This window comes from Strigops habroptila, chromosome 3 (assembly GCF_004027225.2).
Source record: "Strigops habroptila isolate Jane chromosome 3, bStrHab1.2.pri, whole genome shotgun sequence".
Lineage (NCBI taxonomy): Eukaryota > Metazoa > Chordata > Aves > Psittaciformes > Psittacidae > Strigops > Strigops habroptila.
Genome location: NC_044279.2, coordinates 7,974,671 through 7,987,704, shown reverse-complemented (window position 1 = coordinate 7,987,704; position 13,034 = coordinate 7,974,671). Strand labels below are relative to the sequence as shown.

The following is a 13,034-nucleotide window of genomic DNA, read 5'->3' as shown; positions in this document are numbered from 1 at the left end:
GGCGGGGCTTTGAAGCGGGAAGCGGCGCCATGAGCCGGTTCGGGGGCCGCGTGCGCGAGTACCCGGCTGTGTCCATCGACCGCTTCGACCGCGACAACCTGCGCGCGCGCGCCTACTTCCTGTCGCACTGCCACAAGGGTGAGCCCCCGCCCGTCACCATGGCAACCGCGCACACCCCAGTCCCCCCCCCGCCATCCCCATCCCCTCACACACAGTAATGGCCGTGCCCTGTCTCCACAGACCACATGAAGGGGCTGCGGGCGTCCGCCCTGAGGAGGAGGATGGAGGGCAGGTATATGGGGTGCTGGCGGGGTGCTGAGGGGAGGATGGGACCTGCGGGACTGACCTGACCGGCCCTGGGGTGCCGCGGTCGCAGGGGGGTGCCGGCCCGGCCCGGCAGGGTGGGACGCTGAGGTGGGGGGAGGGTGTCAAAGCAAAGCGTGAGCGAAATAAGGGAAGGAAACTGTTGTGGGTCGGGGAGTCGTGGAGTCAGAGTGGTTTGGGCTGGAAGGGAGCTTAAAGCTCACCCAGTTCCAACCCCCTGCCACGGGCAGGGACACCTTCCACTAGAGCAGGTTGCTCCAAGCCCCTGTGTCCAACCTGGCCTTGAACGCTGCCAGGGATGGGGCAGCCACAGCTTCTCTGGGCACCCTGTGCCAGCGCCTCAGCACCCTCGTTGTAAAGAATTTCTTCCTAATATCTGATCTAAATCTCCCCTATTTCAGTTTAAAGCCATTCCCCCTTGTCCTATCCCTACATGCCCTTGCAAAATGCTCCTCTCCAGATTTCCTATAATTCCCCTTTAGGCACTGGAGCTGCTCTAAGGTCTCCCGTTAAGGAGCCTCCTCTTCTCCAGGCTGCCCCAGCCCAGCTCTCTCAGCCTGGCTCCAGAGCAGAGCTGCTCCAGCCCTCGCAGCATCTTCATGGCCTCCTCTGGACTTGCTCCAACAGCTCCACATCCCTCTTGTGCTGTTGCCCCAGAGCTGGATCAGGACTGCAGGGGGGGTCTCATGCAAGTGAAATAGAGGGGGAGAATCCCCTCCCTCAACCTGCTGGTCATGCTGTTTTGATGCAGCCCAGCATACAGATGGCTTTCTGGCTGCAAGTGCACACTGCTGCCTCATGCCTCATTTTTCATCCACCAGCACCCCTAAGTCCTTCTCCTCAGGGCTGCCCTCAATCCATTCACCCCCAGTCTCTATTGATACTGGGCATTGCCCTGACTCATGTTGAACTTCATGAGGATCCCTGCTGTTGTTCCCTGGAAGTGGGTCAGTCTGTGGATACAGCACTGTGCCTGTGCTGTTCACAGAGGAAGCCAGCTGCACTCAGAAGTGTATGAGCAAGCAGGTAGCAGTTTTGAGGGAGACAGTTATTCCCCTCTGGTCAGCACTGGTGAGACTTTAGAGTACTGAGTCCAACCCTGGACAAACACCAACGTTGGTGTTTTGGAGCAGTTCCACCACATTGGTCTGGAGCTGGAGTGTGACATGGGGCAAAGAGCTGGATATCTTCAGCCTTAAGAGTAGTAGACAATCAGTGTGTGCAGGTGGGGGTAGAGAAGATGGACCCACAGTCTTCTTGGCAGTGTGTAAAGGAAGGGACACCTTTTCTTTTTCACCATGAGGATCGTCAGACATAGCAATGGGCCTAGAGAAGTTGTGGGTCAGTTCCTAGGCACTGTTTAATTTGTTAGTGTAAATGTTGTGTATCTTCATATGCAAGCCAGAGAGTCTCTTTGCTCATTAGGTCGCTTGGTGCACTGTGCAAAAGGAAGTTTGTGTGTTCTGCTGAATGCCAACTGTCCCAAATGCCTGTTCCAGGGGAAACCAACGAGGTGGAGGAACTCCTCCATCCCACTCCAGCTTGGAGCAGAACAGCTCCTGCAGGGTTATGGCTCTGCAGGTCTCTTCAGATGAGACCAGGGTTTGAGCACGTGTTTTGATGTTGTAGGTGCTAGATGCTGATGTGTCGTTAGATTGTTCCTTGCCTCTACTATAAAAAACACTCATCTGTGGGTTTTTGTCTCCTCACAGCTTGAAAGTTAAATTATACTGCTCCCCTGTAACCAAGGAGTTGCTGCTGACTAACTGGAAGTACAAGTTTTGGGAGAATCACATTGTGAGTTGTTTATTTTTAAATCAATGCTTTCCAAGGAGTGCTTCTAGGAAAGAGGGAGCTTCCCCTCCTCGGGAATGTCTAAGTTTGCTGTTGATACAATGTGGGATTGGTTTATTGCTGTTTACTGTTTAATTTTATTTTTCCCTCCACAGAATTTGTCCCTTTCTCTCAACTTCAGCTTTAAATGTTCTTCATTGGTCTTTATATCGTGCCCTCATTTTCTTACCTTGCTCATGTCTCTCTGCTCCTGTCCTTAATTCATTTCTCTTTTGCTTCATTTAAAGTCTCATATTGGTTGGACTATTTATAATCTTTTAGTTCTATTATTTTCCTTTTGCTTTTTGGAAAATGGACTGTTTCTAATATGAAAATGTTTTAGTATGTAAAATCACTAAAGAACTTAATTAGTTCCCTCAATTTCCACTGTTTGAAGCCAAACTTCAAGTGATCAGTGGTCATTCTGGGTGTGACTTGTAGTTATTTCCTTCCCTTTGCAGATGCAGGCTTTGAAATTGAACATGTTTCTTTTCACATCTTATTTTTCACATCATCACATAGTGTAAGGATTTTGTTGTATCCCCCAAGCAAGGACAGGAGGGTTTTCTAGTCAAGTGGAAGGTCAAGGAGGACTTCAGGCAAGCTGAAACTTGTTGTCTTGGGGGAGTTATGGCTTGGAGTTTCCTTAAATAGGTTGTAAGTCTGGGTCGTAAGCTCCATGTCCAAAGAAACTCATATGAGTGGGACCTGGGACGTAAGTCTGGGTGAGAAAAAGAGAAGTAAGTTGTTCTGTTCCAGGTAATAATATAATTGTGAAGCAGAGGGAGGAGATAACTTGTTATGAAGCCTTGAGAAACTGGGAGATTCAACGACTTAGGGAGTGAACATGATTCAGGGCTCTGTAAAAAGGACTCTGAGCATCTCTTGGGCCTGTTGGATGGTTGAAGGAGACTTGCCAGTTGCTTCACTGCAGTAGGAACTTTGAGAATTACTGAGCAATATCGAGCATGCAGAATTTAGATCAGCCTCTGGAGTTCAGTCAGCTTCAGCAACTGTAGATTATAAAATTAGTATTGATGGTTAAACAAATCAAGTCTTGCCAGTGGCTTGCATTCTTAGTATAAAATATTTTTGGACACACACACATGCGTTTTGGAGTAAGCTCTGGGTTTGATTGGTGGTGTGATTTCTGCTGGAGAAGCCAAATGTTACCGTCTTTATTATGGATCTTATGGAGCTTCCCAGAAATCTGCAGCGTGGTGTCTTGTGAATCCACCTGGTGCAGTGAAACCCAAGGTGCTGAGGATACTACTCGGCCAAGAGGTTACACCAGAGGAGGGCAATGACAGGAGACTGTCCTTTCACTTTGGCTTTTTTTGGGGGGGGAGGGAGAATTATATACAAATACTGTCTGAAACAAAGATGAAATAAAGAGGAGGATGGGAGAGGAGCCTGCACAGCAGCACTAACCTTGCAGAAGGCCACAGAGCATGGATGGTGCAGGACTCACTTTGCAGAGGATATGGCAAAACAGGGCATTAATTGTGGTCTATAGATCAGTCACCCCTACACAAATACAGAATATGTGCTGCATGTGGTTTGTGGGTTCTGCTGCTGGGGATAAGGAACAGTGAGGAGAAGGGCTGCAGCACAGACATGGGTCCTAGCAAGAGCCACTGGTGAGCTCTGGGACTGGATGTCTTGGGCTTTGTAGTCCCCCAGAAATAAGACTTACAAGAAACAAGAGCTATTGCTGTGAAGAGTCCAGCATACTCTGACATTTTAGGTTTGCACACCTTGATTGAGGTGTCTCCGTTTCATTTTTAGGAAACTTTTTATTTTCCACTGGAAATGGTAATTCATGACTTACTACAGGAAAAAGAGCTCAATTTTACAGGCTTAGCATTAGCTGCAATGAGTGCTAAAGACGTCTATGTAATGAATACAAAGCCATAACCATGAAATTAAATGTTTAGTAAATGCAGTAATGAATTTCTTCATTTTGTTACAGGTTGCACTGGAAGTTGAAACCCCAACTCAGATTTCTTTAGTAGATGAAACATCTGGTGAGGTACGTTACACAAAAAGCAGATGCCTGTATTTGTTATGGGCAGTAACACTGCTCACATGAGCATGGGAAACAGATCTCACTGTCACATCCAAGTGGACAAGCTGTTTTTAAAGTGTATGTACCCCTTCTCTCCAAGATGTGCAGCCACATGAATTCTTCCCTGCTTTTTCTTACCATCATAGCATTTCTGGGGGGTAATGTCTTCCCAGGGTATTGGTGATCTCCAAATTACCTGTTGCTCTTGTGACTTTTTCACTTGGAATTTCCTGGCTTATTTTAACAAGCTTTAAGTGCAGGACTTAAAGGTCTCATCGAGCATCTCCAGGCAAAGTGTATCCTAAGATACTTCCATGATGCTGGTGGATGCTTGGTGGATGAAAAGCTGGACATGAGCAACAATGTGTGTTCACAGCCCAGAAACCAACCCTGTGCTGGGCTGCATCCCCAACAGCGTGAGCAGCGGGCCAAGGGAGGGGATTCTCCCCTTCTACTCTGCTCTTGTGACACCCCCTCCCCAGTCCTGCGTCCAGCTCTGGGGGCAACAACACAAGAGGGACGTGGAGCTGTTGGAGCGAGTCCAGAGGATACAAAGATGCTGCGAGGGCTGGAGCAGCTCTGCTCTGGAGGCAGGCTGAGAGAGCTGGGCTGGGGCAGCCTGGAGAAGGCTCCAGAAGACCTTGGAGCAGCTCCCAGTGCCTAAAGGGGCTTACAAGAAAGATGGGGATAATTGTTTTAGCAGGGCTTGTTGCAACAGGACAAGTGGTAACGGCTTTAACCTACAAGAAAGGAGATTCAGACTAGGTATAAGGAAGAATTTTTTCACGAGGAGGGTGGTGAAACACTGGCACAGGTTGCCCAGAGAGGTGGTAGATGCCCCATCACTGGAAACAGTCAAGGTCAGGTTCAGTGGGTCTCTGAGCAATGTCTTTGCTCATTGCAGGGGGGTTGGAATAGATGACTTTTAAAGGTCCCTTCCACCCCAAACTATACTGTGATTCTGTGCTTGTTCACCAGGAAGCAGGGAACTAGGCTGTCTTCTGCCTGTCTTGCTTTTATGAGTATCATGCAATACTCTGTCATCTCTTCTGGCATGACAGGATGGTTGTTGCTCTTCAGGAGTTGCTGGAATGTGAAGAGACTCTCTTCATTCAAAAGCAATGCTAAATGCTACAAGAAGCTGTGGGCAGTAATGCATTGCTTTCACTGTGTCAATGAAAGTACTCCTGGTATTTATTACAGTGTGAAAGTAATGCCAACCCATCTCTTCCAGAAAGAAGATATAGAGGTGACACTCCTACCAGCTGGTCACTGTCCAGGATCAGTCATGTACGTCCTTTCAATACTCCACATGTTATTTTCCAGACACAGTGAGTCTGAATTATTTATCTGAAATCATTCTAGGACCAAATTGAGCCCAGTATCTCTGTTGTATCATACATGAGCCGTGTAGGCTGCCCTAAGCAAGGTAACAAATGAACACATGGTATTTAATGCTTTCTGTTGTTGAGTTTGACCAGAGTGTTTGTGTGTGCAGGTTTTTGTTTGAAGGTGAAAATGGCACTGTGCTGTACACAGGGGACTTCAGGCTCGCCAAAGGGGAAGCAGCCAGGATGGAGCTTTTGCATTCAGGGACCAGGTGAGACTGGAGCTATTCATGGGACTTAGGGAGAATAAAAGATCACACAGGCATGGACAATTCAGGAGTCATATATTCTTTTCCATCATTCTTTATTCTCAAATATATTTGCAGTGCAGTTACAAGCCCCTTTTGACTTGCTCTTTGTAACAAAGAGGAAGAATTGCCTCCTTTTGAAGAGGGAGGCAAGTGCTATGTCTTAGTCCTGTGATACAACGCTCACTCTGATGCCACATTTCTCTCTTTCAGAGTAAAAGACATCCAGAGTGTGTATTTGGACACTACTTTCTGTGATCCCAAGTTTTATCATATACCAAGCAGGGTAAGTCTAAATAAGCTGTGAGAGGAAAGGTCCTTAAAGCTGCTATTTAATTAATTACCCATCCCTTTGACAGGCAAGTCCTACAAGGCAGTGCCAGTTTGCATTACCAGAGTAGCTTCAAAGAGGATTCACAACCTTTTCTAAACCCTTCAGGAGGAATGTTTAAAGGGGATCTTGGAGTTAGTGCGAAGCTGGACCTCCCTGACTCGCAACCATGTGGTGTGGCTGAACTGCAAAGCTGCTTATGGCTATGAATATTTATTCATAAACCTCAGTGAGGAACTAGGGATGAAGGTAACTTCTCTATCATTGTTGCTTTAGAGCAGATCCTCAGTGGCCAGTCATGAGCTGGAAATGGCTGTTCAGAGGACTGCTCTGTGTGAAAGATGCTCCTGCTTTCGTTAACTTCACTTAAAAAGCTGCAGTTGTGCTCAAAATGAGTTAACTGCTTGATTCAGTCTGGAACATCTGGGCTCTCCAGGGAGAAGCTAATCCCCCGTTCTCAAGCTCGGTGTTTCTATCTCCCCCTTTAATCTTGTGAATGATAAAAGCCTTCTCATTTACATATGACATTAATAGTTGGCAGATATATTCTGACTCTGATGAATATTCATTCCTCTTCAGCAGAGGAGGTATGTTCTGCTCAGTCTAGAAGTCTAAGTTACTTCTGGCTAATGCTTCTCTGCTTGGATGTTATTAGCGGGTAGCAGTTGTTTGAATGCCTGCCAGCATTTCTTGAGAGCAGAACCACATCTGTACAGTTGCTCCAGCTGCAGCCTGGCAAACACACTGAGCTAACTAAGAGTAAACTCTGCCTTTCTCTAGGTGCACATGAACAAACTTGATATGTTCAGAAACATGCCAGAAATCCTTTACCATGTAACTACAGATCGACACACTCAGATTCACGCCTGCCGACATCCCCGGGTGGGTATTGGTCTGCAGATCCTCTGCTAACTTTCCTGTGAAAGACTGGTCATGGGTGCTGATGTTTTGGTGCTTTGGAAGAGTTAGTGGTGGCTTCATGTAAAGAACAGTAAGCACTTTAAAAAAGGGGGGGGGGGAAATATGTTAGCTGATGCTAGAATTGTATTTGAAAGTTGTATTTTCAAATGAAGTAAGACAAGTGACAGATTAGATCCCATTTAAATATATCAAAAGCAGCTCTGATGAGGCTTTCTGCAGCCACGCAGTATGCTTGTAGTGTGCAGCCTTCCCTTTCCAGGGTGGCTGTCAAGCTGAGGGCTCCAACTTGGAGGAGTGCAGGTAGAACTGGAGATGGCACTTTAAGGTGCTGGTATTTCTGATTGATTTACTTTGTCGGCTGCACTGTAGTATCATAGAATCACAGAATGGTTTGTTGGAAGGGAGCTTAAGATCATCCAGTTCCAACCCCCTGCCACGGGCAGGGACACCTTCCACTAGAGCAGGTTGCTCCAAGCCCCTGTGTCCAACCTGGCCTTGAACACTGCCAGGGATGGGGCAGCCACAGCTTCTCTGGGCACCCTGTGCCAGCGCCTCAGCACCCTCACAGGGAAGAATCTCTTCCTAATGTCTAATCTAAATCTCCCCTCTTTCAGGTTAAAGCCATTCCCCTTGGCCTGTCCCTACAGGCCCTTGCCCAAGGCCCCTCTCTAGGTTTCCTGTAGCCCCTTTAGGCACTGGGAGCTGCTCTAAGGTCTCCCCTTGAGGAGCCTTCTCTTCTCCAGGCTGCCCCAGCCCAGCTCTCTCAGCCTGGCTCCAGAGCAGAGCTGCTCCAGCCCTCCAGCATCTTCATGGCCTCCTCTGGACTTGCTCCAACAGCTCCACATCCCTCTTGTGCTGTTGCCCCCAGAGCTGGGCACAGGACTGCAGGGGGGGTCCCAGAAGAGCAGAGTTGAGGGCGAGAATCCCTCCCTTGACCTGCTGCTCACGCTCCTTTTGACGCAGCCCAGGACATGGTTGGTTTCTGGGCTGCGAGCACACACTGAAGCCGGATCATGGGGAGCTTATCATTGACCAACACCCTCAAGTCCTCCTCCTCAGGGGTGCTCCGAATCCAGCTGTAGAAGCAAGATGCAACAACAGTTGCATCAAAGGAGTCGGAACGGTGCAGATATTGTTGGGCTAGATATTATCTTGCTCAATTTCTGGTGGAAAAATGTAGGATCACACTTAATTTAGTATTGCATTCTACAGGATGATGAATGCTTCCGATGGAACAGGCTGCCCTGTGGGATCACTTGCCAAAATGGAACCCCCTTGCATTTAATCATCATCAAACCCTCCACTATGTGGTTTGGAGAAAGGATCAAGAAAACCAATGTAATAGTGAGGTGAGCATTTGGGCCGTACAGACACCTGTTGTTTCAGGCGCTGTGTATCTTGCCTGAGGCTTGTGTAACTGAATCTCAAAATGACTTTAGAAGAGTAGGCTGTGTTTGCCTGTTGACTGAGAGCGAAGAGCAGTCACCTCATTTTTGTGCCTCTGTTTTTTTAGGACTGGGGAGAGTACATACAGAGCTTGTTTCTCTTTCCACTCTTCATACAGTGAGGTTTGTGTATTTGTAGTATTGAGTATACACTGGTGAAAAAAGTTAAAGGAGTTTTGGTTGGTTTGGATGTTGATGTTACTTATTAAACTTCTTTTCTGGAATTCAGATTAAGGATTTCCTGAGCTACATCCAGCCTGTGAACGTGTATCCCAATGTGCTGCCAGTGGGTGGGACAGAAGAGAAAGTTATGGAACTGTAAGTGACAAGTGGCTGCTGGATAGAGGTGGTTAATCTCTGTCCTTGTAAGGACAGCTCTCCTGAAGCCCAGCCTCTCAAGCAGGCCACAGCCTTTTGCTTGTCTGATAGTTCAGATAGAACACTTGTAGGTTGTGCTAAGTCTGAGAGTTTGTGTTCCACACACTACTCATATCTATATAGAAGCTTTTCTGCTGTTAATCTGTGTTTGGGTGGAATCTGAATGCACATTCACCTCGCTGTATTCTGTGACCTCTTTGTCATTGCTGCTTCTCAGAAGTTTCTTTTAAAGAGGGTTTCTCTTAACTCCTGCCCCCTGTACAGTGTCACAGAGCCCTGTCTCATGGGCTGCTACACAAGTTGGCAGCTTATAAAGCTCCCATACATAGAGCAGCTCAGTCCATCCATGAGGATGGTCCTTTTCCTCCTTAATAAGAAAAGAGATACTCAGATCAAGTTAAAAGATTTACTTTTGCTCCTGAAAGTATCTGCCAAGTTCTAAATATTAACTGCTCTTCTCATTCACCTCAGGTTGAAGCCATTATGCAGGTCCTACAGGAGAAACGTGGAACCGAGGTACAAGCCCTTAGGAACACTGAAGAGAGCCCACAAGAGAGACTTATCTGATACAGGTAAAGTTTCTGCTGGTGCTACTGTGCCTTAACTGAAAGTCCAAGACTAAGCAGAGGTGCCAAAAGCTGTGGTGATCATCATGGTCTGTCTGTTCAAAGCAACAGCTAGAAAGGAGAAACATAAATTAACCTAGGTTTGAGGAGGGTGAGAAAGCACTAGTTGTGTAAAAACACACTTGTTTGTTTGCCATCCTAAGATGTACTTAATGCTCAAAATCCCTTTTTTTTTTGCTGGCAGAGTTCAATCCCACAGTCCTAGACCTAGGAAAACTTTTTCTGACTTGTATCACTGGAATTGCTCTTCTTCATTCTCTCACGCTGCTTTTTAGCACCTAGTAGCTTTTTTAACTTAGGGTGGTCAGTGGATGCTGTGCATAGCCTCTGGAGAAGTCACTTGGGAACCAGAAGACAGCTTTGGGCCTGCTGGGTTCTCTTTGGCTATTGCTGAAACACCAAGTCTGCATGGGTGATGTTGTCCTGGCAAAACATGTCAGAGGCCTGAATAGATGTGCCTACCAGGGTGACACCTGAGCTGCTGCCACTCACACAGAGGATGGCAACAAGCAGCTTTCTCGTAAGGCGCTGGGCAAGACACAGCAAGGCAAACATGGTCAGTCATGTCCTGCTGGGTCTTCATCTGGGACAAAGAACTTGTTCCTATTTATACTGAATGAATTTTTGTTAAAACTTTGGTCTCAACTAAATTTTAGCAGAGATGTGAACTTTTCCAAGCGGTTCTTTTTTTTCCCCTGTTGTTTTCTTGGCAGATGAAGATGATCTCTTTGATTCGGAATTAACTTCTCCAAGGCCTAAGATTCCAAAACAGCAGAGAGGAGAGAGCAGGCCCCCCAGCACAGCACGGACTGAAAATGCTGAAGGAAACAATCATGAGAGCACAGAAAGTTATAAAATGACTGCAACTGACACCTCCCTCAGGGTAGACTTCATGGACTGTGAGGAATCAAATGATGATGATGAAGATGATGAAGAAGAATCTGAAAATAATACAGCTGAAGTTCTCTCCCAGGAGCCAGATGCCACTTCCACATCAAACTTCAATGGGGTAACCGGCGACCAACAGGAGTCCAATGCTGATGTCCCTCGCTGGGACACGTTCTTTAAGTGTGACAGACCAGAAGAAACCTCTGATATTGAGGACAACTTCCCCTCCTCAGCAGACGCTGGTGGCTCCCAGTCACTCTTCAGTGATTCAGATGGCGTCAGCGACTCCACACACATCTCCTCCCAAAACTCTTCCCAGTCAACACATATATCAGAGCAGGGGAGCCAGGGCTGGGACAGCCAAATGGACACAGTGCTCATTACCACCCAAGAGAGGAACGCCTTGGACAACAGCAGAGGTGGGAGCAGGACAGTTGCTGTATCACAGGACACCACCAAATACAGTCCACTTGACAACAGCCCTTGCCAGCCACTGAGTCAGAATAGATCTTGTGCCCACAATGTTGCCTGCGTCTTGAAAAGCAGAGACACTGAGAAAGATGCAGATGCTGGCACCACTCGTGTTGGAGATGGGGTGGTGGAAGTAAGTGACAACTCCAGGACGCCAGATCTGGAGCTGAGGAGGGACTCCCAGAGCTCCTCTGACTTTGAAATTCCCTTGACTCCTGATGCTGAGGCGCCTCAGCCAGAAAAACTGCGCTGTTTGTATAAGAAGCTGGCAGCAGGTGAAAGCATAGTCTGTGAGAAAAGAGACTCCTGAAGACACGAGGAACTGATCACGTCGTGGTAACAAATGCTGGAGTTTATTAAACCCTGACTTGCTTTTCTCTTTCATGCTGGTTACTGTCTGCAGCTGCTCAGGCAATGGTTTCAGGAACCTCTTACTGTCAGAACTCAGAAGCTGCAGCCTGTGTAACTGTGTTGTTCCTTCCATGAACTACTGAGAAGGATACTGGGAGGGATGTGAAAGCCTTCTATCTCCTGAGCTTCAGTTCTCTGGAACTGCAAGCAGCCAAAAAATGGACCAGACAGAACTAAGGGTTAAACACTGGATGAAGTTCAGTGTTTCTCTTTTATCATGAGCTCTAAGAGTTTGCCTTTGAGAGATAATGATACCAGGTTTTAATGAAACACCACGTTTTTAACTGTGGGAATACATAATCTTTCAGGTATGACCACACAAAACTATGCAATAGTTACACTTTGGCTTGAATCTGAGTTTTCACTGCAGTTACTTTTAAGATCAACTGCAGAACAGCCCAGAGAATTGCCAAAAAGTGGGTTTTTTAATAAATCAAATAGTTCTTTTCCAGGAGTCTGTTTACTGAGGTGTGTTGTCATCCCTTTGAACTCCTGACTGAGGTGCTACACACATTGTCAATGGTTTAAAACCTAACAACTTGTCCACAGTTCGTTCTGAAGTGTTGTTCAGAATGACTTACAAGTAAACCCCTGTGGTCCCACAGCCTGCTCAGGGACCCACACACAGCACCAGCAGGTAACCTGTCATCCTGGACAGGCTCTTGGGTTACTTCAGGCTCTTGTATCACCAGATTTCACCTCTTCTACACCATTCTGCTGCCTTCACTCCATTCAGACATGTTCAGGTTTGGTTTTTAAATCCAGACTATCAACTCTCCATGCACGAGTGCCATCGTAAGTAACTCTGCTGGAATTCTTAGCATTTGAAGTAGAAATGGCATTCAGGTTTCTGTTAAACTGCAGTGCCAACAACAGTGCCAGAACAAGTCATCTTGTCCCAAAGAATTAAACAGACTTTTAGTATGACAGCTCTTCCTTGTCTCCCGTCTTCCTGCCATCTCACCAGCAGTGTTCTGCTATGGGGAACAGCAACCCAAGAAACATTGCTACCATGTCTGTATTGTCTTATGGACATTCCAGTCCATGTGCTTCTCCGCTGCCCCTCACCCCCTCCATTCCAGGGATTTGTTAACATTCATTTCCAAATGGAGTCTATCAATTTGGTTTTATCACCAAGGCTGAGCGAGTGAACCTGCTGTTGTAGTGACCTCCATGAATAAAGTCATACAGAGCAGAACTTCTTCCATGGGCTTCTGTCTGTTTGATCCATGGAAGTTGAGGGCTGCACTGAGAGTGTGCTTAAAGGTAGAGGAACAAGTCAACAGTGTAAATTTACACCAGTTCTTACCAGCCCTAAACTGAATAGGAAACACATGACTTCCTCACCGTCGCTCTACTACAGTCCTCAGAGTGCTAGAAGATTTGGGTACAGGAATTAAGAGGTTGCAGTCTTAAACCAAATCCCGCTGCTCCAGCTCATTGTGACAGGCTAAGATGATTCTTTTTTTTGGGGTTAAGAATGACAACACCAAGAGAAAAACTAAATTTAATTTATTTTATCAAAACCTAGAGGAAGATAGCAATACTAGAGATCACACATTCTGAAAAGAAAATGTTCCTGAGCTTACAAACTGCATATTCTAATGTACACAGTCCTAAACCATACATTAGAAAGAACCAACAGATTGACTTAACTTTTGAGATTAAATAAATAGACAAGAGCTTTTCTTAGGGTGATCTT

General features: G+C 46.6%; 1 protein-coding gene across 3 annotated transcripts; it reads left to right on the top strand.

The window, feature by feature from the left end:
• The first annotated feature begins 28 nt into the window (after nt 1–28).
• DCLRE1C (DNA cross-link repair 1C) lies at nt 29–11,786 on the top strand. Of its 3 annotated transcripts, XM_030478505.1 has the most exons (14): nt 29–138; nt 241–292; nt 2,037–2,121; nt 4,130–4,189; nt 5,460–5,515; nt 5,724–5,825; nt 6,075–6,147; nt 6,301–6,441; nt 6,973–7,074; nt 8,326–8,462; nt 8,627–8,681; nt 8,788–8,876; nt 9,408–9,508; nt 10,276–11,786. In XM_030478505.1, the coding sequence occupies exons 1-14, from the start codon at nt 30–32 to the stop codon at nt 11,229–11,231; spliced, it is 2,118 nt and encodes a 705-aa protein (XP_030334365.1). In that variant the 5' UTR covers nt 29; the 3' UTR covers nt 11,232–11,786. The 3 variants fall into 3 exon arrangements, with proteins under 3 accessions (XP_030334365.1, XP_030334366.1, XP_030334367.1); XM_030478506.1 differs by lacking the exons at nt 29–138; nt 5,460–5,515; XM_030478507.1 differs by lacking the exons at nt 29–138; nt 241–292; nt 5,460–5,515 and adding an exon at nt 2,619–2,756 and having other exon boundaries at nt 2,043–2,121.
• The last annotated feature ends 1,248 nt before the right edge of the window (nt 11,787–13,034 follow it).

Coding starts and splice junctions, on each gene's coding strand:
- DCLRE1C (XM_030478505.1), top strand. CDS start 30: ATGAGCCGGTTCGGGGGCCGCGTGCGCGAGTACCCGGCTGTGTCCATC. Junction 139..240: donor CCTGTCGCACTGCCACAAGG/GTGAGCCCCCGC, acceptor CTGTCTCCACAG/ACCACATGAAGGGGCTGCGG. Junction 8,463..8,626: donor AAAACCAATGTAATAGTGAG/GTGAGCATTTGG, acceptor CTGTTTTTTTAG/GACTGGGGAGAGTACATACA.